General features: G+C 49.5%; 1 protein-coding gene across 1 annotated transcript in view; it reads right to left on the reverse strand.

Moving 5' to 3' along the window:
• Positions 1–27,079, reverse strand: part of SUSD4 (sushi domain containing 4) — an 87,138-nt gene that overhangs the window by 18,124 nt on the left and 41,935 nt on the right. Inside the window, exons 3-5 of the mRNA XM_024576128.4 lie at positions 21,890–22,102; positions 8,851–9,024; positions 4,494–4,682 (exon numbers count right to left, since the gene is read on the reverse strand). Coding sequence (XP_024431896.2) covers positions 4,494–4,682; positions 8,851–9,024; positions 21,890–22,102 — 576 coding nt within the window. The remainder of the gene's footprint in view (positions 1–4,493; positions 4,683–8,850; positions 9,025–21,889; positions 22,103–27,079) is intronic.

The following is a 27,079-nucleotide window of genomic DNA, read 5'->3' on the forward strand; positions in this document are numbered from 1 at the left end:
ACATCACCCTGGGCATTCTGGGTTTGGGGACGGGCCTGGTCGGGTTGAGATACAGGGCTGCAGACGTTCAGCTCCTGAGCCAGCCAGGTGTGCTTGTTGCTGGGAGAAAGGCCAGCCCCGAGGCTGAGCGAGCCCGCTGAAAAGGCCAGCATCCCGGGAGGCACGGCCTAAGTCACTACCAATGAAGTGTTCGGTGCCTGTGCTTTCTGGAGTGATGTACCGCCCCACTTGGGAAGGGGAGACACACAAGCACAGCGAACTCCTGCGCCAAGCGCCCACAGCCGCCGCCTCCCAGACGCCTGTGTCCCTGCTGCCTTCCAAGGAGACATGGAACATTGTCACGTCACGGGGACAACCCAACACAGAGCAGTGACCCCCCCAACCCCATTCCCCAGCTCTTTCAAAACCACAGAGATCCCTGGCTGGTGTGGTTCAGTGGATTGAGCGCCAGCCTTTGAACCAAAAGGTCACTGGTTCCATTCCCAGTCAGGGCACATGCCTGGGTTGTGGGCCAGGTCCCCAGTGGGGGGCACATGAGGAGCAACTGATTGATGTATCTATCTCTCCCCCTCTTTCTCCCTCCCTGCCCCTCTCTCTGAAAGTAAATAAATACAATCTTTAAAAAATATTTTTTAAAACCCCACAGAGACCCCCTTTAGAGCTCCCCGGGTAGCCTCGGAGAATGGAACACTCGTCTCACCACCAGAAGCCCTGGCTAACTTCCACGTGGAATATTCGGACCCGAGCCCCCCTGCCCCGGGCAGGAGTGAGACTACAGGAAACACTACGTCTGTGAGCCCAGGGGCAGAGGATGGGGGTCAGGGGTTTGCCTCTCTATTCTCTGCACCTTGCAAGACACTCAGCCTACGTACATTTAAAAAATGTTTACTGAAGGACTGAATGGACCTCCCAGGACTTTATCTGCAAGGACACCACACTGACCCTGGTGTCTTTTCAAACTCCGCTGTCACGAAACGTTTGGCCCTTTCTAGCTGGAAGCCTGTCCTTCCCCCGAGAGATCTGTGGACAGGACTGCTGGCGAAAGGGTCTCATCTTCTAATGTAACAGCTGAGCAAACAGAAGCATCTCTGAGGGGGTGGGGGGAGCCTCCAATTTCAAGTTGTGACTTGAGCTATCTGTCTCCCTGACCTTTCCTATCTGCCTCAAAGCTGCAGTCATGTGACCTCTGGTGGCAGTGGGAGCTCACGCCACCCACTGGGAAGCAGGGCCTCCCCCCAGAAGCTGGGATTTCTACAGGGAGAATAACTACATTAGAAAGACAAATTCCCTGCTTCCCTCTCCAGTGAGAATCCTTTACCATTTTTTTGACTCTTTAAAAAATGGCGGTAAACATATCAGGTTGTTTCCCTGTTGAACTGTGAAGCAATCAGAACAAGTGAATTAGATAACGGACCCTGGTAATTAAGTGCATGAGCTTTGAAGTGACTCATGTTTGAGTCTCATCTTCCCCACCTACTCACTGTGTGACGTTGGGCAAATGGCCGAACCTTTGGAAGTCACGGTTTGCTCATCAGCAAAATGGGGTTAAAAAGAGTGCCTTCCGCCCAAGGGAACAGATTCTGTGTCAAGCATTTTGACGCATACTAAGCTCTCAAAATTAAGGGCGATTATTATTGTTCAGTATTGCCTCTTGTTATCTGGACTTCACCTTGACAAACAGAGCCAAAAGTACCCAAGAAACCAAAACAGCATCTGAACAGCCAAAACAGCATCCCAATGGGTATGCACAAAGGCCTGGGTACTGGGTCCACCCGGTCATGCCCAGGCGCTCGCTTATTTATTGTGACTTTGGGCACAGTTTTAGACCAAGGATAACGATGGACACGTGACTGACCACGTACTACGTGCCACACACTTCACTAGCTGTTAAATTTGTCATCACACGCATCCTCACAGTCCCGTGAGGTAAGAACAATCGCCTCCCCCACTTTACAACTGAGGCGACGGAGGCTGATGGAAGAAGCTCAGTGACTTGCCCCGGGTCAAAATGATTAAGTAGGAGACCCAGGATGTGAGCCCAGCCAGTCAGATGTCCATCTACACTCCTAATCAATATAGCACACCAGCTCCACGACCACCCCGCTGAGCCCATCTCCCTGCTCAGAGCAGGTGAGGAGCTGGGGTTGGGAGGAGGGAACGCTGCAGAGCCAGGGACTGCGACCGCTGACGGATGGATGGCTGAGCAGTGAGACGGGAAAGGGATAAACAGCTGAAGGAGAAGGACTTCCCCAGCACAGCTGACCACGCCCGGCCCCTGGAGGGGTCTGGACGGCCCCGTGGACCTAAAAGCCCCTGAGAGCGTCATGATTCCACAGCACAGTGCAACAAGGTCCACGAATGCCGTCAAGAAAAACCACCCTGTGGGCCAAGAAAGACAGAAAAGTTGGGGAACCCAGTGTGGGTGATGCATCAAAGGGTCAGTCAGATTCCCTCCGAACGGCCCGTCTGTGTTGAATGCCTTATGACGATTTGCATAAATGAGGCCCCACTTTGTAAAAAGATGACAAGCCATTCAGAGAAGAGTTAAAGAAATAAGAACACCCAGGGGCCTCTGGATAAGTGTTTTGTGACTCTTATCTCTTCTTTTAACCCATTGCTTAATTTCATGCAGTTTCTGTCAATTCTTGAGTCAAAAAACCTCTAGTCTGCTCTGTGCCTCTCAGTTTAGAGTCCACTTTTGGTGTCTTTAGCCAGTGGAGCATGTGAAGTTCCTCGAATGAAGTCCATCAGATAATGTAAATGGACATCGATTGAAAATAAAGATGCAAAGATTATTTTTTTTAAAAACCTGAGATAAAAAAGCGTTCAGTGACTGTCTTGCAAGGAAGGTACAAGCAGCCATCACCCCACGTTTCCAGCACTCTCCCTCGGGCGCAGCCCAGGCTGGCAGAAGAAAAGGGACCCAGGAGACAGGATTCCAGTCCGAGGCCAGTTACAGCTCCCTGTGCAGAACCTTAGCTCGGTGTCCCTTGAAGTTCGACTTTGTGTTACATCTATTCACATCACCTTCTCTAGGCGCCATAAAAACTGCTTTTAAAGTCTCAAAAGGAAGCTTATCAGAACAGGACTGCTTGAAAGGCATTTAAACCATATCTGAAAAGATTTTCAAGTAGGCAGTTCCAACAGCAAGGGTAACAATGATCCCTTTAACCGACCCTGGATTCCCGGTCATCTGAGCCTGCGGAAACCGCCCGGAGCCGGGAGCCCTGCTCCTCAGCAGGCCCTGCTCACCTAGGTCGCCAGCCTCGTCCAGACAACAGAAAAGCCGTTTCCGTGGAAACAGAGGGGCTGCCCTTATCCCTCTGGATTTAGAGTTGTCAGATTTCACAAATCAAAACATAGGACACTTGGCTATATTTGCATTTCAGATAAACAAAAAATAACGGTTGACCAGAAGTTAAGTCCCATGCAATATTTAGAACATGTTCATATAAAAAAAATTATTTGTTGTTTATCTGAAATTCAGATTTCACTGGCGTCCTGTATTTTATCTGACATTTCAACTGTGGATTCTGATCCCCTAGGGGTTTTGGGATGGGTGAGAAGTAGGGGCGAGTGGGGGTATTCTGGCTCTTGGGAGCACCAGGCCCCCCACCCTCCCCCACCCTTGTCTCCAAGATCGAGACATGGCTCCAGCCAACCCATCCGAGTCTCGTGTAAGAGATGCCTTCTCTGATCCCTCTGGCCGTCCCCTCCACAACACACCTCCCCATCCGACCTCCTCCCGCACTGAGGCGCACACGGTAGAAATGCTGCTTGTGAGAATCCATCTGTTCCCACATCCTATTGTGTCTCTTTTTGTTTCCCGAGAAAGGTTGGGAAAGGCTTGGGAGGGCCTCCTGACCAGGGGCTTCCTTTCCTTTTTGCTCAGACCCGAGTTCAAGGGAGATCTGAGCCAGCACATGCAGCTTGCCTGGCAGAAGTCGTTAAGGACGCTGCACCCACAGACACAGGCCTGCTTGCTCCCCTCACTGCTGATTAGTGATCACTGCCGAACCCCACTGTAAAATAATCACATCTATTTAACAAACACAGGGAGGACAGAGCTTCTGTGTGTGTCTTGTAGCAAATGTGCTTACCGCAAAGCCCTAAAAATGCCCAGAAATAGGAAGACACGTTGAACAATAATAAAATGAGGGGTGAGGTGAATGATGCTGTAATAGAATCTGTTTACATTTGGTGCAGAGAAAATGAATTTTTAAAGACATTTCATTTAACTTTGTAATATTTTGCAGTGGAACCTCTAATGCTCGAAACTTTTCTCTTTTATCCCTTAAGCTGAAGGAGGGGAGCGGCGGGTTTTATGTCTGGTTGTTAGCTAGGGTTCCCTGGGCCCCTGCTCAGGATGGAGGCAAGCGATGGGTCTGCAGTGAACACAAGTGATTGCTGACCTCACTTCTCAGCTCTTCACCTCTTACGGAAACAGACAGAATCATCCAAAATTCAACTTCCAAAAGAATAATATGTGTTACCTTCCAGAGAAAGGCACTGGGGTGGGCTGGACGACCAGATGAGGTTGTGTAAGCACTCCACATACGCCGAGCCGTCGAGTTTGAACCCAGGGAAGCAGTGATAGGAGATGACAGTCCCCACGGGGAAGGAGGTCTGGTACTCGGTGATGTTCAGGTAGCCATTGGAGTAGGCCGGAGGCCTCAGGCAGCCTGTGATGAGGGAAAGGAAAAGGAGGAAGTCTCCCTCGGTCATCTTTGCACACTGAAAAGATAAACACAGCACTGGACTTCTCGTGGGTTCCCATCCTCTGACCATGCCCTCTGAGGAGTGAACACTTTAAATGTGCAGACTCCTTACTTACGGACTTCCCCATTCTATCTGCAATGCATTAGTTTGATGTCATAGTTGCAAATGGCACTAGAGGGTCGGAAGTAGGGAGCTGTGAGGAAGGGTGCAGCTGGTGGAACTTTTACAAAACAGTAAGGTTTGGCCCTGTACCCAGGGTCGGTGGGCAGCCCAGGCACCCCTATCTTTTCTACAGCTCCCCAAGTGAAGCAATCATAGTTGACATCCACTGAGGTGCCACGGAGGAAAAGGCACCTTACTGTTTGGAAAACAGCAGTGAGGTCTTGAGAAGGTTACTACACAAACTGTTCCTCTGTAGCAAAATATGGGGCAGGTGGCCTGCATGACGTGATGATGTTAAACTTTTGAAAATCCAGCTGTGTTTCATGGGAAATAGGTAAGGAAACCTAGGGTGCAGTGGCTCTCAAACTTGAGAATGCCCCAGAGGGACGGTCTGTTAGGACACAGAGCTGCCAGTCCAAGGGGTCCACGTGGGCCCCAGGATTTGCATGAGTAAGGTCTCCTCCGGTCAGGGCAGTGGAGCCTCAGCTGCCTGAGGACCGGGCTCTGAAATCCCCTCCTTGTATGAGGCCAAGCCCCGTGGGAATGTGAGTGCTCTCCAAGGGGAAGTGAACCAGGATGCTGCGCTCCTACTCCAAAAACAGTCGCTGCCTTTTTGGTCGTGAAGCCCGTATAGCCCAGGGGGACGTCCCCACTGGCACAGAACACCATTTAGTGTGGCTTCCACTGTGATCATGGAATGTCTTATTGGTCTCAGCAGTTTCATTGGGTGGTGTGATGACCCCCCCGAGCTGGTGCTCTTCCCGGGGAGAACTAATTGTGTGCAAAGTAAATAATGTATAATGGAAATACCTAGTTTCCCTTCCAATCCGCAGGGACAAGTTATACCAGATGACTGAACCCTTCTCCTAAGCCGACTTTACTAGACATCACCCTACGCATCGAAGAGCTGGGTGTTGGCCAATCGCATCAGCCAGCGCCCCAGTGTGTGGGGTCAGTGGCTCAGGGCAGAATGCAGGGAGGCGCTCGGCCTGGGGTGCCAGGGCTGGCCCTGCTGTGCTGGGTGACTGAGCTCGGACAACCCAGCCGGCCACCACTCAGAACAGCCAACGCTCAGGATGAGGACGGGCCATGTCTGAAAGGCACGGTGCTCAGCCACACTTCTAGGCCTTAATGTGATTTTTTTTTCTGAGCTGACAGTGTTTATGGCAAAAGTGAAATGTGTGGGTGGAGGTTGGGAATTAGGGAAAAAAATAGAATCAATAGTGGAGAAAAAGGTATGCAAATTAGTATTGGGACAAGTGAATGTACTAGAACCTCTGGGCATGGTTCAAGTAAGTTGGCACAATGACTATGCCCGTGCCTCCTGTTGAGAAGTGTACACTTGAACTTGAACAACTTCAGGGTTGGGGCAGTGAACCGCACACAGCTGAAAATCGGCATGTAACTTTTGCTTCCTGAAGGACTTCAGTCTTGCCCTGGTGGGTGTGGCTCAGTGGATTGAGCGTAGGCAGCAAACCAAAGGGTCGCTGGTTCGATTCCCAGTCAGGGCACATGCCTGTGTTGTGGCCGGGTTCCCAATGGGGGCCATGTGAGAGGCAACCACACATTGCTGCTTCTTTCCCTCCCTCCCTTTCTTTCTCCTTCCCTTCCCCTCTCTCAATAAATAAATAAAATCTTTAAAAAAAACCAAAACTTCAGTCTTTTCTCGGTACTCATGGGGGATTGGTGCCAGAACCCCCTACAGATACTAAAATCCACAGATACCCAAATCTGTGGATGTTAAAGGCCCCTTATAAAATGGCCAAGGCCAATGCATACCATAGTTCTGAGCTACCCATCTGGATAAACTGGCTTCCCCTAAATAAAGACGGACTCTGATCCCCAGTGAGCAGAAGGCCTCAGGACGCTGCTCTCCAAAACACAAAGTTCCCACAGGGGAAAAAAATGACCTCGGAACCGCCCTTCTGCCCTAGCCCTAAAAGGAGGTGGAAGGAGTTATAACTCGTGCAGCCAATCAGAGAAGGAAAGATATGCTCACTCTTGGTTGGAGGCAGCTTGTTCTAAATATAACAGGAGAAAACTGGCTTCCACTCAATAGTTCAATGTGATTTCCATTTGCACTTCTGCAGAATAGAGAGAAGACTCCTCGGGATTTAGCTCCTGGTCTACAGGTGCCAATAAAAGTTACAGAATGAAATGTCATTCTGAGAGCCAATTATATTACCCCTGGGGGCTCGGGAGGCCGTCTAAGGCAACCTGACTCGTTGTTGCTCATGCTGTGCCCAGGCGGGTGGGCAGCCTTAGGGAGCTGGGGCCTCAGCAAGGCACAGGGGGTGGAGGGGAGGACAGGGCATGGACCAGGGGCACCTCCTCTGTGGGGACAGAGGGGGACTCTGAGGAGGAAGGAAGCTGGGCTGTGGGCCATACTGTTGTTTAAAAAAGCAGGCCAGCTCTTTCGTTGTTCAAGAACCCTACAAATGCTATGTTTTGGCTGAAATTTGAGTAAGGGCTGGTGGAGGGGAGGGAATAGAGAGGCCAGGCCAAGGAGGGGAAAATGACACCCAAAGATGTATACCACCATAGGGTAAACTTTTTTTTTTTTAGAGAGAGAGGGGAAGGGAGGCAGAAAGGGAGAGAAACATCAATGTGTGGTTACTTCTCACGCGCCCCCTACTGAAGACCTGGCCTGTAACCCAGGCATGTGCCCTGACAGGGAATTGAACCAGTGACCCCTTGTTTCGCAGACCTACACTCAATCCACTGAGCCACACCAACCAGGGCCATAGGGTAAGTTCTTAAAAAGTCATTAGGGCAAAAAATATGCCTAAAAAAGCATACTGTATTTAAGTGACATAAAAGGAAATAGAAAGCAGGAGAACAAAAGGATAAGTAGAAAATATCAAAGCAAGAAGTGGCTGGATTCTAAAGTCATTTTCTTTGCCATTAGTCGGAGAGGCCTGTGGGACTGGTAGGAATTCAATGATTAATAAAGTTCATTTGAATAAATAGCCCAACCTAAGAGCAAGCTGCTGATTTTGTGGACTGTTTCTGAAAGTGTAAATGAATCACGTGTCTCCTTGAAAAATGTCATGTATAACAGGAAGTTTCAGGGGAGAAACGCAGGTGTGAGAGGGGGTTGGGCTGCTTCTGTCCTGATCTGTTCCGTTTTTTTTCCCCAGGGGCCAAGACTCTTAAGTTCTCACATAAGGAAATGATTTATTTCTAACTATGGGGCATGCGAGGTAATAGCAGAGTCTGCTGGCTATGATTTCCAAGCACAAAGTTAACATTTTTCTCAACTTGACCGTGCCAGTGCTTTCCATGGAAATAAGACCGCTCTCGCTCTCCCTCTCCCTTGAATTGTGAATTATGCAATGTCTTCCCAGTCCTTTGGTCCAAGTTGCGTGTCAAGAGATATAATCAGAGTTAATGTGAACACAAACAGGGCTCTGTATGTCAGCCCAAGCTAATTTTTTTTTTTAAAGGAAAAGGATAACGATTCACCATGTGGTCTGGATGAAATTTGATTATTTTTCTGTTCCTCGTGTGTTATAAAACGGGATGCCATTATTAAGAGAAAATAGCCACTGTAAGATGGGCTTGAAATATATTCTCAGCACTGCTGCAATGAGAACAAATGTTTTGTTATTCCCATTAAGTACACAGCAGTTCATCACTGTGTCCACAGCCTAGTTATGAGTCTCCTAATTCTTCCCCTGCTTGTGGTTTCTCAGTAAAGGAGATATCAAACATGCTAAAGAATAAGGCAGTTCCCATTTATGCTTTGAAACTGGGTGCACGGAGCTGGAGAACACCCAGGAAGTGAGGTGACGATTACAAGAACAGAGCTCGGTAATCCAGGTGAAGGTGGAGCTGGACCACCAGGGGCAGCGCGGGCGGCTCTGTTTCCCCTCTGTCATCTCTCTCAGTCTTTTAAAGAAAAGCACACACACCCTACAACACGCTCTGTGAGGAGAGCAGCCGACAATGACAGCTTCTATCTCATACCTTGACAGATGGGCAGGTTGTCCCACATTCCGTCATCACGACACAGCGAAACCAAGTTGTACAGGTTGGGGTAACGGATCTTGAATCCATCGCGACAAGCGATGATTAGCTTATCTCCGTATCTATAGGTCTTGTTATGAATCTCAGCATCTTCGATTTGAGGAATACGGCAAACTGCAATGGTGCAAACAGCATACATAATTTTTGGAACTGAAAATAGTTGTGATTCACGGCTTCACAAGAAAGCTCTGATTTTCAGACCTGGTCTCGACGCACACAGCCATCTGATACACGGCTCCTTACTGATCACTAGGCTCAGGTCCCAACGACAAGCCACCAAGCTCAGGAAGAGGGACCGAGGGGGCGGGGATCCAGCCACCAAAGGAACTCGGTTTCCCGCCTGTGACACCGCATACTGCACAGCTGAGCTTATGGGCGATTTTGAAAATACGTGAAGAAACACCAGAGTTGGGGGTCCACCCAAACTATCCTGGTTCCGCCCTTGACTGTGTTCGTGAACAGCACGCAGCACAGGGCAGCTTGTTTGGCTGCCCATCCCCATGACTCCCCCAATCACTGGCTGTGGGGTGAGGGCCTGGGCCTCATAGGAAAATGTGCTTTGCAGAACAGCAGGGGACGAGCCACGGTTGCACTAGCTATTGGCATTTCCCAGACACCTGACCTGCTTTGCAGAAGATAATAAACAGAGCAGCGCACCACCACTGCATCACCCCTGTGGGCGTGGAGGGTTGGAGGTCCAAGCAACAGAATGGTCAGAAGATAAAACAAAACGGACCCATTATAACAACCCCCTTGTAACTCTATGCCCAGCTAACTACACAGGCCATTCTGTTCTGTGCTGCCAAGGTGGGATCCTGCTCCCTCTGTCCACTCCTACCCTAAACACCATCCAACCAATCCCACCTAAGTCACACTGGTCCACCAAGAGTCTCTCCATCTCTTATCGGCACATCCCCATTTAATATCTCTGATCTTCCAGGCCTGTGGGCTTGTAAGCTGGAGCTATGTGTTTCTACTGCTACAGTCGGATGGCCATGAGTTACAGATGAGTTACAGTCCAGGTTTGCTGCTTCTAAACTTTTTGAAACAAGGCACAATCCAAGGACAGTACTTTGGCAATCAAAGAAACTTCCTCCAGAAACTTCCCAATGCTCTAAAAGATTATAGGTTTCTCAGCCACCCCGAAAGCCTACAGAATCCATGATGTGGTTGGAAGAGTATCCCGACCATGTTCCTCTAAGCTCTGAACCGTCGGCTCCGAGGCGCTGAGCCCCAGGAACCCTCATGTGGAAGGAAGAGGCGGGAAGGAGCAGTAGCTGGCTGGTGGATGACTCTGGTGGCTGAGAACTTGGGTGGCTTTAAAAAGAGCCCATCCCAGGAGCTTTGATGTGGGGCTGAGGCTGGGTTGACTGGGAGCAAAGCAGAATCCAACAACAGGCTCTAGAAAATGGAACGTCAGTGGTGGGAAAGAGTGGGATAGAAGGGGCCACCCTGGCCAGGGAGGACCCTGAGAGCTGGGGGCCAAGCAGTGGTGGCCATCCTCTGTCTCACATCAGTCGTCACAGGTCAAATGCTGCCCTGGCCAGGTGGCTCAGTTAGTTGGAGCGGTTGGAGAGTCTTCCTGTCCACAAAAGGTTGCAGGTTTGACCCCCGGTTGAGGCATGTACAGGAGGCAACCCATTCATGTTCCTCTCTTTCTCTCTCTCCTTCTCTCTAAAAATCAATAAACATATCCTCTGGTGAGGACTATAAATCAATCAATCAATCAAATGCTGTCAGGCCCAGGTCTGCCTTTAGCTCAGCCCTCAGCACCTCCATTAGCTTGAGAGCAGGGATGGCCACCCTCTCCCTGACACTCCTCCCAGGCCCCCAGATCTCTGTATACAGGAGGCACAGAAGAAATTCTGAGGGGTGCTGAGGAGCCTTCTACCTGAGAAACCTCGAGCACCGGGCCCTGCAAGAATCCGATGAACGGGCTCTCGGGGCAGCCCCGGGAGCTAAACCCTCCCCCTCCCCGAGGAAACACACCAGCAGTCGGCCCTTTGCCTCTAGATCTCAGCAGGGGCAACTGTGGCTGAAGAACTGTGTTCTCTCATCTTTGCGTTTCAGGCTTTGCATTGTGGAAAGGCAATTTCTAACTGTTCACGTTCAGACAATAGGTTTTCCACTAGACTAGCTGAATTTCCCCCAAGTCCCTCCCAGAACACTCCTGCCTGGAGCCACAAGATAACTGACATGTCTGTGCCCACCGCAGCTGCCTCCTTCGTGATGGAAAAGGTGGATTCCATTTTTTTTCAGTATCACCATACAGAAATGATCCACAGCAAATAAGAACACATTTATCAAGGCATCTGTCTGTAAAATCTTGGCTGTGAATAGGTCCTATGGCAGTAATTTATATGACTAACCACCTGTTTTCATGATTGATTTAAAATATATTCAAGAATTAACCAGTATACTCAGGAGGTGGCTGGCTATAGCGAGTAAATTCAATGGGCAGAAATGTTTATTTGGGCATGGGGGACATGTGAAGAGTAGCTGACCTGGGAGAAGCCCCCAGGCCTTCTCTGCACTGTGGTCTATAATACAGAATGCTTTGACCTTGTGATTAGAACTCTGTGTCCATAAGCAGGAGTTGGAGATGACCACAGAGCATATGACATAAGGTTCAAAGGGAATTCACAGCCTCCCGATCTCAGAAACCATGCACTTGGCTAAGAAGAGTCACCGTAGGGAATGAGTGACATAGGACCAATTTACTGTGTAAGAGGAGCTAGGTCTGGAGTGGGAACTCAGACGCTGGAGTCCATACTCCACCAAGGTAGGGAAGCCAGGAGGGGCTGTGCCCTAGTTAGCAGGACGAAACTGAAATAGGCCAGCTCTAACAAAACCTAAAACTAAACCTTGACACTCTTTTTCTCCACAGCGCTGGCACCTAATCCCCCCGGTGAAACAGGCAGAAGTTGTCCGCGCCGTGGACCACTACGGACCTCATTTTGATGGACGGAAAGAAACCAGGAGCTTTAGTCCTGGCTAAAAAGAAATGTGTCATCTTCATCACTTCTAAAGTATCAGCTAGAAAGAACCTGATTTTCTATAGCACAAATTCATCTGGTTTCCAGGAAGAATTTTTAGAAGCCATTTAAAAAATATTGTTACCAAGGACTATGAAAAACACGGTCTATTAATGCCTGATTCTCTCGTGTCGGATCAACAATCAAAACTTATGCAGAAGGGACACAGACGGGCACTTTGGGGATATAACATTCACCAGATTACCATTCTCATCATTTTTTTGTATTCTATTCTAGTAACAATGGGGATTTAATAGAATAAACAAAGGAAAGGGAAACAGCAAAAAGGTCCTAAGGCAGTACTACACATTCATAGATCACTACAAATTAATTGATCAGATTAGTTAGCAGAGAGCAGAGTCCTAAAGGATGAAGCAGAAATGGTGGAAGAAATTTTAAAGAACAGGTGCTATGTGATAGGTTTGTTTTTTTTTTAAAAATGTTGTATGTCAATACAAATCTGATTTCTTAAAAATACCAACTTTTGACATCAATCCTTCCCAAAAGTGTTCCCAGGAACTTGAATACCTGATACGCGCTCAGAGACTCACAGTTCCTGTTGGCATATTAAAGGTTCTGAAGAACGGCTTTTGTTCCAGTCAGCATTTGTAAAGCTTATTAGTTTTCACTCATTGGTTCATTCATTCATTCATTCATTCATTCAGTAAATTACTGAGCGCTTCTCTAGGCCTGGTATGTTCTCGGTGCTGGGGGTAGAGAAAAAGTCAGGAATCTTACTCTTTGTCACGTGAGGCCAAGGTAAGTTAAACTTCCAATCATAGCATGTTCAGGAATGCACAGTCCCGGCTAAGTGCCCACCATGGGAGGTGGTCACTGTGCACCCAGAGAGAGGTCACTTCTGAGAGGGCAGGAAGAGGTGGCGGGCTTCCGGGGCGACGGCAGTGTTCTAGGCCTTCACCAGGACGGTGGTGACATGGGGGTTTACTTTGTGATAATTCACTGGATCCTTGGGTTTTGTGCGCTTCTATACATGTTATAGTGCATGAATTTTTAAAAGGTTAAAACAACACTAACAACAACAACAACAGAAGTAATCCGGAAAGAAGAGTAAGGACACTCACTGAAAATGATGTGATCTGTCCCACCTAAACTTGGAGTCTCTGGCCTGTAAGTAGAGTGTGCTTCACAGAATTTCAGGAAATAAATGACTAAACTTATTGGGGTTGCAATTACATTTCCAAAAGCATAAAACCTTGATTATTTTCCAGAAAATATTCTGGAGGCAACTTGGCTTCTTATGCAGATACACAGTTCATTGGAGACACTGGGTTTAGTTCAGAGAGTTTTGTCCCAGAAGACAAATCTTCCTGATTTCCTGCTTTTTCTTGATAAACAGAGCTTTAACTATTTTACCTTTAAAGAAGCTTTCCCTTTCAACAACAAGGAAGTGACAGAGAAAACACTTGGTTGCCAGAGCTGAGCTCAAAAGAAAAATAAAAAAGGCAGTTCAAATATCATTCTCATGGGCTGACAACTTACAGAAGCTCCACCCTACACCTTGATGTTCTACTTTTCAAGTGCCTATGGCTGGCATCCCAAGGACCACCAAGGTGCCTCCTAAATTCAGACCCCCAGTGCACAAAAATCTGTAACAGCGGGCCTGGAAATAAATGTGCACATTCAGCGTGCCCCTTGGGCAATTCCCACGAAGTCACACATTGAGAACCACTCTTGATAGGTAGGTGAGGCGATTGACTAGATCAGTGATTTTCAATCAGTGTGCCACAAGAATTTTTTTTTTAAGATTTTATTTATTTACTTATTTGTGACCAGGTCCCACAACCCAGGCATGTGCCCTGACTGGGAATCGAACCAGTGACCTTTCAGTTCACAGGCTGGCACTCAATCCACTGAGCTACACCAGCCAGGGTGTCATAAGAATTTTTAAAACATGCATATCTGACTATTTAATCAGGGTCAGTGACCTCTTTTCCCCCATTGATTATCAAATTAAAAAATGGCAACAGCCAATACAATAGCCATCTGATGTGAATGAATCAAAATCATATGTATTTTTTGGTCAGATCAGCAAAAAACCATATTTTTGGCGTGCCGCAGAATTTTAGTAATTAGTTTACGTGTACCATGAGATGGAAAAGGTTGAAAACTGCTGGACGAGACTGCAGACAGCCATCCAAACGCAGAGGCCGGCTCGGATTTAACGGGTCCCCGCCCACCCTTCAGCATCTGTGTCTAATGAAGAGCAGATCCTAATGTGCACCGGCCACGGCTGGGAGGCAGCTCTGCACCTGAGGTCACACGCGCCTGCAGGTCCAGCGAGGGGCTCCAGGAGCTCTGCCTCAGTCACAGGGCTCTCAGATGCTGACTGGGGAGCCACGGCCAGGCCCGAACGGCTCAAGACTGCCATGAGGGAAGATAGATTTCGTCTGCAGTGGGTTTGGAAGGACACCCATGGGGTGGCCCTGCATTTTTCATAAGCAGCCAACCTACTTCTGGGTAGTTTCCATTGCGAGCTTGCAAAATGGACAACTGCTTTCTGGGGAAATTGCCACAAGCAGTCTGGTGTTCAAGGTTTGCTAACAATCACCACGTGGCCTGTATGCATGATCTGACAAGGCTCTCTCCACGTGCCAATGCTGTTGTTCTGCATTTGCCTAATAATTCCGTGACTTAAAGCCAACTGCCTACCTCCAGGGCCCCTGTGCAGGACGGGTGCTCACGTGACACGGGAGACGGCAGGAGGCAGCTGGTAAAGGCTGCCCTGATTCGGATTTTCCCTCGGCAGGGGCAGCGGGGTCGGCTGCGCAGGCTCACGAACCTCTGTCTGGGGCAGTCCGGCTGTCACCTTGCCACGATGACAGCCAATCATTTTTGTCACTTATCTTTGCTTCAGCTGCCTCCCCCGCCCCCCGCTGACCTGACCTTATTTCCTCTGGATATTTTTTTCCCTTTCAAGTCATGACCACATTTAAGTTAAAGAAATCTTTTTAAGAACAAAAAACAAACTCATCCCGAAGCCACAAGAGAGGGAGAGCAGGGAAGCAGCGACTTCTGGTACAAGAAGCATAAATAAGACGTGACAGCAATCCCAGAGACAGGGAGGGGCACCCCTTGCTCCTGCTTATCTGAGAAGATGGGAAACGAGAGGAACCTGTCTTAGGGGAAGACATGCAAATATTTGCCCTTGTGGGCACAGGCTGCTGTTTCTGATAACCTGTGTTTAAGGCAACAAGAAAGAAATTTTAGATGACAGAAAATGCACACGAGACGAAAGGGATTCTAAATAAAACATTTTCAAAGCATGCATGTGTTCTGGCGAAGTCTCTGGAGCTGGGAGACAACTCACTTTAATACAGGAGTAACGCTAAAAAAATGAGTATGCCTGCCCTGCTTTTCAAACATGCTTGCACCCCACAGTTTCAATGAATACAGGAGTTCGCTCCCGTCTTTACTGCAACCTTTAGCTCACGAGACAAGCTGTATCTTTTAATTAAAAATTTATAATGTAATAATAATGCGTAAACTCACACTGCACCTTTTCCCCCAGGAAGCTCAGAGAAACTTCTTAGCATCAAATTATTCATCTTTTATAGCGATCCTCATCAGGTCTGTGGGCCTCACAACGTTTTAGTAAGTACTTAAAAATAATGCTGGCTGAATGAATTCATTTGTGTCCCTGTTGCACTGTGCAAGGAACTGGGGAGCAGAGGGGGTAAGCATGGAGACGTGGCAAGTTGGGGAAGGACAGGGACAGCTGTCCTGTGCCACATGTGGACTTCAGCCACGACCAGACAGTGAGGGACAGTGACACAAAGTGGCAGGTAGCCGGGGTAATTGAAATTCCCTTGGGAGCTTTTAGAAATGCCCATGTTTGAGCTCCCACTGCCCAGAACAACTAACATTAAATCTCTTGGGAAAAGTTCCGGGCTCCCTTACTTCTCACGGCTCCCCAGGTGACTCTGACAGGCAGCCTGGGTTGAACACGTGCCACCAGCAGAACGTGGGTCCCGATCCCGTTGATTCCCCACGTGACATGTCAGTCACGTAAGCTCCAGAGGCTTGAGTCTCTTCCCCATAAAATGACACACTGACCTTCTCGGATGCTAAGAATTAATGATCCCCCCGCAGCTCTGGTCAACTCGAGAGACAATCTCGTTCCTGGGTAAAGTGACATCAGACCATCTCCCTGCATGACTGGATTTCAAACTCTTTTTTTCACGCAAGAACCAGTTGAGAGTTTAAAAAATATGTGTAGTCCTTGGCCTCACTCCTAACCGTCTAGTGCACAAGGTCTGAATGTGTGTTTGTAACACACCTGGGTGCGGGTGGGCCTTGGCACACATTTGGGGAGCCAGAGCCTTGCACGGACAGGCTCCTACCGGTCTGAGCCAGGTGCCTGCCACTCAGGGTCTGGGCCCAGCCCTCCATGGCATGTGTCAGCTGCTCCCTGCCCTTTCCCTGGGAAAAACCACCTTGGGTCAGGTGACAGGAGTGGACTGGAAAGCACAGGCCTTGACCTGAACCCCAACTCTGCCACTGGCTACCTGGGAAACCGTGGGAAACTCTGTCTCTCTGAGCTTCCACTTCCTCACCTGGAAAGGGAATAGAACCTACTTCGCAGGGCTGCTGCAGGCATTAGAGAAGATAACACACACCAAGCGTGGTACCCGATACATACGACAGACACCTCTTTCCAACACTGCCGCCTTACTGAGAAGGGACAAGGAAGGCAACCTATGTGGGTCTGTGTGGGGGATGGGCAGGGGCCGCACCCCACTGATGGGGGTGGGGGCGGGCTCTGGATTGATGTCTGGGAATCTTTGCCTTCTCCTGTTGCCTCTCGGGATCCTCAGAGAGCAGGACCTGGGACAGGCGCCTCAATCCCCAGTGCCCTCTGGAGAACTCCACAGCAAACGTCAGGAAAAGCAGTCGCAGAAAAGGCCAGGAGCCCTGGCTGGTGTGGCTCAGTGGATTGAGCACCGGCCTGTGAACCAAAGGGTCACCGGTTTGATTCCCACTCAGGGCACATGCCTGAGTCTTGGGCCAGGTCCCCAGTAGGGAACACATGAGAGGCAACCACACGGCGATGTTTCTCTCCCTCCCTCTCTCTAAAAACAATAGGCCAGGAAACAAAATCAGCAACTCCTGAAGAGCGAGCATTTGTGGGCAAAGCTCCTCTCCTCCACACTGAGGGATCTTGACCAGACCACCTGTCTAAAGGGGGTATCAGGTAAAGACACAGGCAGACCAACAGTGCAGACCAACAGTCAAGTGACCGAAGAGGGCAGGCCAGAAAGCAGCCACAGGAAACAGCTGGCATTGCCCTGGGCCACCCTCACCTGCCTCATGCATGACAAAAATGGCTCAGACATGCAGGTAGTAAGTGGTAATAGGTAGTGTGTGGACCTGGCCATCACGAGTGCCACAGCGACAGTGTCCCTGGTATCCACATCTCCCTTCTAGATCGGTGGGGGCGGGGAGGGGTGTCTTTCTGCCCAGAAGCATGGAAAGGCCAGATAGATGTGGTCAGGCCAAGTTCATGGTTTCCAGCCACGCTTCCTTCCACCCGGGATTCTCCCATGGTGCTGCCGGTCACAGCCAGAGTCAAGTAAGGGGCTCCCTTGGCCGAGGAGATTCTCCGAGCAGGGAAAACCATCTCCTTACAGGGACGTGCTGTCTGGGCGCAGCAAAGGTGAGATTTATACAATCCTGTTGCCTCCTACTCTGTCCCTCGGCTCCTCTCCAGCCCAAAAGGAGTTGACCACCAGTCAGAGGGAAGATTTTCTGGAACAGCCCTCGGCTCAGCCAGTTCATTCTCAAGCCAGCACGCTCTGTGGGGACAACCTAAGCTCTAATGACAGCCTTCTGCTGGGGTTGTTCGGCACGCATCCCAGCGGTCCTAGGCTGGTCTGGAGCCTGCTCTGGAAGATTCATACCCAGCTGGCTGTGAACCCGTGGCCCTCCAGCTTCCCCCAAGTCCTTTTTTACTGACTTAGCACGAGTCTACCCAAAGTTCCTTTGCATCGAGTAACCAATGTGGCCAGTGACTGTTCACAGAGCTGCTCAAGGGGGAAGGCGAGGAGAAAAGAGGAAGGTCCCTTTAGTCTGTGGGAAGAGTCCTACAATGTAAAACACCACGGCACGGCAATGGAGGTCTGCCACAGTCCCAGGTTCATCTCCTGTCCCTCCTCGGGGTCATACTCCAAGAGGGAGGCCAAAGAGGACATACTCCATGCTGCGAGAGGGGTATGTCCTCCCTGCCCAAAGGTGCTCAGGAGACACCTGAATCTACCCAGAAGCTGAACCTCCAGCTAGAGGCCTTGACCTTTAAAAACACCTCAACCCCCCTGCCCAGGAATGAGAATCCCAAAGCAGCAGGGACCTGGGTGCCACAGAACATCGTCTCATAACCTAAGGAAGGCTCAAGCCCAGCCCAGGAACTGTGAGCCATTATTTATTTTGTCTCTGTTTAAAAAACAAGACCAAAACCTGCTATCTAGCCAGTAAAACTAATGCCCCAAGAGCTGAGATGTATTCAGTATCCCAGCTGTACCCAGAGATGGGTAGGTAACGAAATCTTTCCATTAATATGGATAATAAATAAGTTTTGGCTGTTCCTAACACAACTTGATTTGAATTCATTTTACCTTTGTCGCTTTGGGATATTGATTTTTAAAAATCCTACTACTTTATTCGTGCAAACTGAAGTCCGTACCGCCGCCACGCTGTCCTGGCCCCTATTAAGGTGTGCAGGCTGGGACACGTCCAGATTTGTTACATATTAAGTGTTTGTAAAGTGAATTTATGTCCAGTCAACCTTACTGCATGTCCACCTTTTCTTATGAAATGTGAAAAGGGCTATATGTACCCAGGAGAAGTGGTCCCCAGGAGACCCGCCTGAGTAGTTTTGGGAAAGGAAGAGGCCCAGGTGGTGGCTGCCACCCTGGCCTTGGGTCACTGTACTTACATCAGGAGCCCTAGGACCAAGGGAACTATTTTCCAGCCTTTGCCAACTCCAGGGTCTCCTCTCCACCTTTCTGGTCGCCTCCCCTGCTCCCTGGACCACAAACATTTGCTTCCCTGCTTAGAGATGGGCAGGGAAAGCAGCTCAGAGAAGCAAGGAATACATCTCTATGTATAATCTCTAGGCTGGAGCCTTTGGGTGCTGTGAAGTTAATTCACCGCTTGTATTATCATCCCCATAATCCCGAACTTCCATACATCCAGTGCACTGGGAATAAACGGTTTAGATTGGGCCACAAGAGATGGAAGATGAGGAGACACACGGCAGAATGAAGTGGAGAATGAAAGACAGGAAAATGCGTAAACGAACAAGAAAATACTTGGCTCCTAACCCCCTGGCTTCGGTAAAGCGTTTTCCTATTATAGAGCATTTTAATGCACATAAACTCATTTTTTTTTAAATCTGCACCTCAGGCAGAACTTTGACAGTGTGAAAGGCTGTAGGGACTCCAGGTGACAGTGAGGAGACCTGGGGCTGAGTGGGTCGGCCCTTTAACGCTGGGAAGGCTCTCTACTTCTCTGAGACTCAGTTTCTCTGCTGGTCAAACAAAAACTAAGCCAGCCTGCGGGCTTGGGTTTTATGATTTCTACGAACTCCTTCAACCCTGGACTTCAATGAGGCCAGTGACTGTAACACTGCACTGTCGCAACTGACCGGGACAGGGCTTCTGTGACATCCAGAAGGTTACAAGTAACCTTGCAGGGGAAAAGGGAGCTGGCTGAGTAGTTTCAGCTCTGCTAGTTCTCATCGGCTGTGTGACCTTCACACAGTACGCGAACCTCTCTGAGCCTCGGCTTCCTAAGGAGAGGGTGAGAACAACAAGACTTCATCCGTTGGCGTGGCCGTGCAGGTGAAATGAGGTAGTGAATACGAAATTTTAACCTGTGATCACTTATACAAAGGAGATACGTCATTACTGTTATACTGTTACCAGCACACAAAAATTCAGTAGCCTCTTAAGAATTGCCAGACAAAGGATAGGAATGAATCCAGCAACCCTTACTATTTCCCGCATGAAGCCTGGGCAGGGAGTAAAGGCCATTTTTACAAGTCGGGCAGGGAGGGGGGCAGTTTCGCTTCCTCATTGCTACATGACCTTCAGGGTATAGACTTCTAGGGGTCCCCTGCCCCCTGCGAGCCACTTAGACTAAAGAATGGTTACTGGGACATGAGCAGTGGTGGTTTTGCCCACCATCGAGCACCAAAGGCCCTCTCTTTACCCAGATCTTTCAAAGGTCAACACAATGACCATTAATGTTAAAAATCAATCTACCATTGTATTTAGAATAGCGATGCCTGTTCTTCCAAACTTTCTGAAAAACGCCATTAGAGCGCACCATTACGCAGAGTCCAGAATGCAGGGTCCTGCACCCTCCTTTGGAAACAGGTGGTCTAATTTCAGCTTGCATAATAAAAGCGCTGGCCCGCCACCCCCACCTACATAGCCCCAGCCAAACCATTGGGGCCAAGTTCAAGGCTCATGCCCGCAGACCTATACAACCCAAGCCTCCCACTCCAAGGTGATTTGTCCACTCCCGTTGTTGGAAATCCTTTATATTAGTTATACGCAAGGTTGGAAAGATACTCATCCAGAAAGGGATAAACTTTTTTTTTTTTTTTACCAGGATGGCAAAATAACAGAGGGACTTCACCTCTGGGTAACATTCAGGAAGGCTGCTGGGTTTTTTTGTTCTCTGATGTTGTCGAGCTTCCCTGGGTTTTAAGCACTGCGTATCTGAGGGCATAGATTTAAGCAAGGAAGTTGATATATATACCAACTAAATAACCTTGTAATTAATAGAATCTTATGGAAACCACTGCTTGCATGAGCTGCATATAATAAGAGGAAAACTGAATTTATTTTTTGAAATCTTAATTCCTTATATTAATTTTGGTTTTAACATGTCTTAAAAATAAAAGCAAAGACAGCAAATACTTCAAGGAGAAGACACCATCCTATCCATCCTTTAAAATTTCCAGAAGGAAGATCATAATAAATGCTTCCTGAATTTAAATTATTTTTAAAGTTTCATAGAGACATATACTAAATCAGAATAGGAGTTTATACATCATTGTTATAAAAGCTCCATCCCCAAATAAAATCAATAATGGCGTTAAGAGAAATCGAAACTCGTTTCTAATGAATTCAATGAAATGTAAGTTCTATGCCTCATGGAAATTGGAGGCTAGAATTAATTCTCGATCCACACGTATGCCTACTTCCGTCTTGTCTGTCCTCAGAGACACATCATCAACAATTTGGCGTTCCAATGAGTTAAACTCCATGCACTCTTTAAATTCTGAAAGCATCTACAAAGCGTAAAAACGATATATATAAAGTTGTTTCAACCAACAGCTTAAAGGATAATTGCAGGAAGTAAAAGAATGTCTTGTCAGGACCAGTAAATGTAGGGATGACGGCTAGGATACACGTCTACCTTGGCAACCTGTCATTGCTCGTCACAGCTCTTCCCCTGAATGAATCACATCTCAGGGAGAACTGATAAGCGTAACTGATTTAATCCTCTGAATAACAGGCATCGTCTGGAACATTCCAGGTAGTTTTTGCCCAATATATTTACTGCGCTTTTTATTGAGTAACATGGAAATGAATGTGGCGTTGGCAGCTCAATAATAAATAGCCCTAATGTCACCTGAGTTTCTCTCCCGCATTGACAAAAGCAGTGATAAATGGAACGGTAATTGAGATAGAGAAGGAAGATGCTTACTTCCAATGCCGGGATGAATTTACCTCCCCCAGCGCTCAGGACGCAGGCATGGGTTTCTGTGCAGGTCTGGCCCCGAGACAGTGGCAGCAGCCCAGGGCGCTGAGCACTCTGGCCCACACAGCCTCGTACCCACGCAGCCACGCAGCACGAGCGGACCACATGCAAGGTTTCTGTGGGAAGGGGTCCAGGGAGCGGGTTGAAGCACTTACCTTCTTCCACGCAGATGGGTTTATCACTGGGGACCCAGCCTAGCGTGCCGTTAAAAAACTTCACGCACAGTCTCTTCAGGGAGCCCTTCAGCTTGAATCCGTCTTGGCAATGGAATCGGGCGACAGAGCTTTCAAAGAAAAGCCCTCCACTGGGCGTCCTGAAGCCATTCTCGGGGACGCCTGGGTCAGCACACACCTGAGGGTCATCGAGCCCTACATGGACAGAGAGAAGAAAGGGTGACTCTGAACACAGTCCAGCGCCGAGGGCTGCCAAGGTAAATGGCAGGCACTGTGCTCTTTCTGACACCGGGGCCCACCCAGCCACGCAGCCGAGGATACAAGCATTCGAGGACACGACTCACTCTGCTTCTTGCTCCTTGCTTAGAAGAGCGCTCATTAGTTTTCCGTTCCAAGGCCAAGTTAGTTTTTCAAGGAGATGCGAAAATAAACCACAAAAGGAATGGAAGAGGGTAAGAGCACAGTGGTGGGCAAAATGCTGAGGGTTGAGGGGAGACATAGCAGCCGAGCATGGCCTTGAAAGGTGGGTAAGGGTTCTGCAGCCAGAACTAACTGTAGAGGGAGGCAGGGGTGGCGTTCTGACGGGAATGGGTGACCCACGGCCGGGGGCTGGAGAGAGCGGTCCGTGTCTGGGGAGCAGCCCGTGGGCATGAGAGTTCTACCGGTGTGTGGGAGAGGCATGCTGGGAATGCCGACCTTCCCCTGTCCCTGCCCTTGGTCCTCGCCCCCAGGACCTCTGCCAGGCCTCTGCCAAGGTCGCCCTTCACTGGGGGGCCTTCCTTAACTCCACACTCCCCCACGCAGCCACCACTGTGTCCCACCACTGTAACGGGAACACAGCCCTGCAGTGAACGGGTTGCACAGTGGCCGTCTCTCATACCCGGCTGTGGGCCCTTCAAGGGCAGGTCCTGAGACCTTCCCCGCTGTGCGTCCCCAGAATCTCTCTCAACACCCTGCATAGGAAGTGCTCCATAAATGTTTGCTGAGTGAATAACCAGAGCCGGAAAAGACAGGTGAAGTCATACTGGGGGAACCTCAAGAAGCCAGGCTAAGCAGGAGGCTGGTGTAGAGCCAGGGGGCAGGCCAGCGGGCACTGGGAGGCCAACAGGTGGGCTGGGTAAGAGGTGATGGCCTGAGAGGGCAGGAAAATGCTAGAGGGGCAAGGAGGGCATGAGGATACAAGGCATTTAGTTTCAGGTCCCCACTGTCAACTGCCTGGAGGCCGGGGTGAGGGAGCCGCCCAGACGGCTGGGATGAAGGCAGATCTTTCACATGAACATGGCTGTCAGGGGCTGGCTGGGGAAGCCAAGGACAAGGAAGGGTCCTCTGTGTGCCCCAAGTAATCCGAATGCACTCTCAAAGGGCAGAGAGGTAAGCATACCTCTGAGGTTTACAAAATCAATGGACACATCCTCACTGAGTGGGTACCAAGAACAGATACGAATAATTCCAGCCGGATGGGGGTGGTGTGCCCATGCACCTGTCTCTAGCACAGCTGCTCCTGCCAGGTGGGACCAGATACCATTAAGATGTGAGAGAGAAGCAGGAACAGTCTGGACCATCTGATAAAATCCCAACGCAGGCCTGGAAGGCAGCATCCCTGAGGCTCTTGGAGGATTTACCTGGTTTTCAGGTAACACCCAGGTATTGGACTCATCAGCTGGCTGGTCCTCTCTACATACTGAGCTTGCAAGATGTCCTCACCTGGTGGGTGATGCTTCATCCCGACTTGATGTGCTCAGGTAAGACTCACTTGCTGCCCTCCCCAAGTGGCCTCATGACCCCGGACATTTTGCCAGTGATGTCGTACTGCAAGCCATGCTCTCGTACACTCTGTGCAGAGGTTACAAGGTGTGGGGAGTGAGTGGAAAGCCAAGGAGGGAGGCAGAAGGAGCAGACAGCATCCACCTGTGACTCTACTGCACCTTTAAGTAGGAGCAGGCCTGATATTTTATCAAATGGAGGATGCTTTTTATCGGTACAGTTATATTCGATGTTATCATAGTTTCAGGTGTGCGACAGACATAGTGATCCAACATTTCTGTACCTTACGACGTGATCTCCATGATAAGTCCAGTAACCATCTGTGACTGCAGTTATTTTAACATTGACTATATTCCCCGTGCTGTGTATTACATCCCTGTGACTTATCGATGTTATAACTGGAGGTTTGTACCTCTACTCCCCTTCACCTTTTTCACCCAGCCACCTACCCCCAGCCCCTCCTCTCTGGCAACCACCAGTCTGTCCTCCGTGTCTGTGAGTCTGTTTCTGTTCTGTTTTGAGTTTCAGACTCCATGTGGAAGTGAAACGGAGAACACGTCATGCGGCATCGTCCAGCCTTCCAAGCACGCTCCCACATGGGGCAGCAGCTGTGCCGGGACTGAGCTCCCTGACCTCCAGGGCTGTGGCCCAGCCAGGCAGAGGGGTCATTAATGCCTGTTGAAATGGGGGCAATAACGTATTGGCAAGCGACTGATTAAGTGATGGCTCTGGGTTTTTGTTTTGAAGGACAAGACAGTATTGTGGTTTGTCAAAGGCTTCCTAAACCATGAATGGCAATGGTTTCCTTCAGAGTCTGGCAGTCTTGGGTGGGTCCTTTCCATGTAGGACTTGAGGTGGCAAACTGAGGGGTTCCTGACTCCACCGTAGCCCAGGAAGCCTTGCAGCGTGAACGTGCAGAGCCCCGAGTGGTGTGGGCATCGCCGGCAGGCTATAGGCGAAGTGGTTCTCGCATGCACGCCATAACTCAAAGAGAACCTGTCTGTTCTAACAGCACCAGGTATGGCACATGTACTGGGCGGCCACAGAAGGGTAATCGGTGTGCTGCAACACAGGCTCGGGTGAGCCTCTGGCATCGTCATGGGTGAGCCGACACTGGCCAGGCAGAGGGAGGAAGGGCACCGCAGAGAAAGGCCGGAGGGCACAGAGCAGTGGGGCCTGATTCAGAAAAGGGATGATTCTGCCAGGATGGGGTACATGGGCCTGCTGTAGGTGGGGCTTTTGGGGAAGAGGAAGGAGAGGAGAAGGCAGGTGGTGAGAGTTTTCCCAGCCTGGATGTGGTGGTCTAGGAGGGAACCCAAACCCTGGAGGGACTTGCCTTCCATTGAGGCAAGAAGGGGACTGACGCCAGAACTTCCACCAAGGTAAGGACAGTCCCCATAATGTGCCTTCCCTTCCACTTCAAAGTCTGACTACAAAGCCTCTCTGCCGTCAAGGAACCCTGGGCTCACCTCTCTTAGAGTGTTCCTCCCCTGACTCTCATCGCTGGTCTCTCTCACCGGGCTATGAATTCCTGGACGGGAGACCAGGTCTTATCTTCACCTCCTCGTACCTAGCAGGGGGTGTTGTAGTCTGGGCATCCCACAAGTGCTGCTAGTAAAAGAGGAATGAATGGATGAATGGAGGGAGGGAGGGTGAATGGATGATAGAAGATAGGTGGGTAGATGGGTGGATAGCAGATGGGTAGATGGATGGATGAGTAGGTGATGGATAGGTGGATGGATAGATGGATAAAGGATAGATGAATGAATGGATAGATGGGGGATAGGTGGTGGGTAGATGGATGGATGGATGGAAGAGTAGGTAGTAGATAGATGGATGGATGGATGGATGAAGGACATGAACAGATGGATAGATGGTGGATGGGTAGATGAATGGATGAGTAGGTGGTAGATGCATGGATGGATGAAGGACAGATGAATGGATGGATGGATGGAGGATAGATGATGGGTGGGTAGATGGATGGATGGATAGAAAATGAGTGAATAAAAATGGGTGGACAGATGCACAGAGGAGAGATGGGTAGAAAGACGAAGCCACACACCATCTGCTCTGCTGAACTCACGGGGCAAACATCCCTACCCCAGCCCATTATCGCTGTGCTAGGCCTGTAGTGTGTATATTCAACAGACAAAAGTGGCGTGACGTGCCCTCCCCCATCATAGCCACACTCTCTCCTAACACCCCTTTACCTTCTTCTCTTCTCCTAGCCCAGTGGACTGTATTCTTTAAATTTTTACAGCCTCCTTCCAATCCACATCCCCAGACACTTCAGCCCTCCTCCCTCCCCAGTGTCGAGCCAGAGGTCGGTGTAAGCTAGGGATTTGGCTGGGACATCTGTGTTTCCCTCCACACCCCCCAACACACCCTGTTAGACCAGCCACAGCCTGCTAATACATGAGCCATGCTGACTGCTGAGTCCTAGGCACAGACCCTTCCGCTTGTCGCACCTCCCCACCCTGAGCCACAAAACCATTTTCTCACAGAGAAGGACATAATCCAAGGGAGAGATGAAGATCCAGCCCTGAATCCATCAGGAAAATGCCTCTTGCACCAATAAATAAATGATGAGAGCATCTTGTAAATCAGGATGTGAGAACAACAGAATTTCCTCATGTATCCAGTTCTGCTCTCTTCCTTTACCTCGTCCTTCTCCTTTAAAAGAACATCCCCATCCAGTTTCTCTGTGTTCACGTAACCATAGTTACCCTCTGACTCTGTGCCCAGGCCTGGGACTGTGCTGGCGATCAGGATGCTGCTGGCCACGGGATCCGGCCGCTGGCACAGAAGAGGGGAATGAGAACGAGCGGAGAAAAGAAAGCAATCAGAAGGCAGGGTGGCATAACAGAAAATATTCTTCATTTGTGGACAACTAGTCCTATTGAGGAAGGTTGTAATTTTCCAGGGCTTGCCAGAGCTTTGGATTCCACTTTTCAAAAGGCCCCCTGGCGGACTGGCTCCCAGCCTGGGCCGTTTTCCTTGCAGAGTTGTTCTCGGTGTCTTTCTGTCATGTCGATGAGCAGCCCCATCTGACAGTGTATCCGTGAAGGAGCCGGGCTGGCTTAGGTGTTAGGGAGGAGAAGTGGGAAATAACTTGCATGTTGGCTCACTGAATAACCTTATCCTAGGATCCTGTAGCCTTGAAGTCCCAGCTAACCTCCCTCCCATTCTTCGGATTCTGTGTATGCTTTGGAACTGAGGAGCCACAGCTTGGAGAGGAGAAAGGGGTTCGCAGAGTCATTTCCAACATGCTCGTTTCGGCAGGGAGAGGGAGAAGGGCACATTCTATTTTACTGAGTCTGCCGAAGTGGCACCCCCTGGCACTTCCTCCTGAATTCGATTCAGAGTGTCGCACTTATAGACAAGAGACGGTCTTCGTGGTGGTTCATT

This window comes from Desmodus rotundus, chromosome 10 (genome assembly GCF_022682495.2).
Source record: "Desmodus rotundus isolate HL8 chromosome 10, HLdesRot8A.1, whole genome shotgun sequence".
NCBI lineage: Eukaryota > Metazoa > Chordata > Mammalia > Chiroptera > Phyllostomidae > Desmodus > Desmodus rotundus.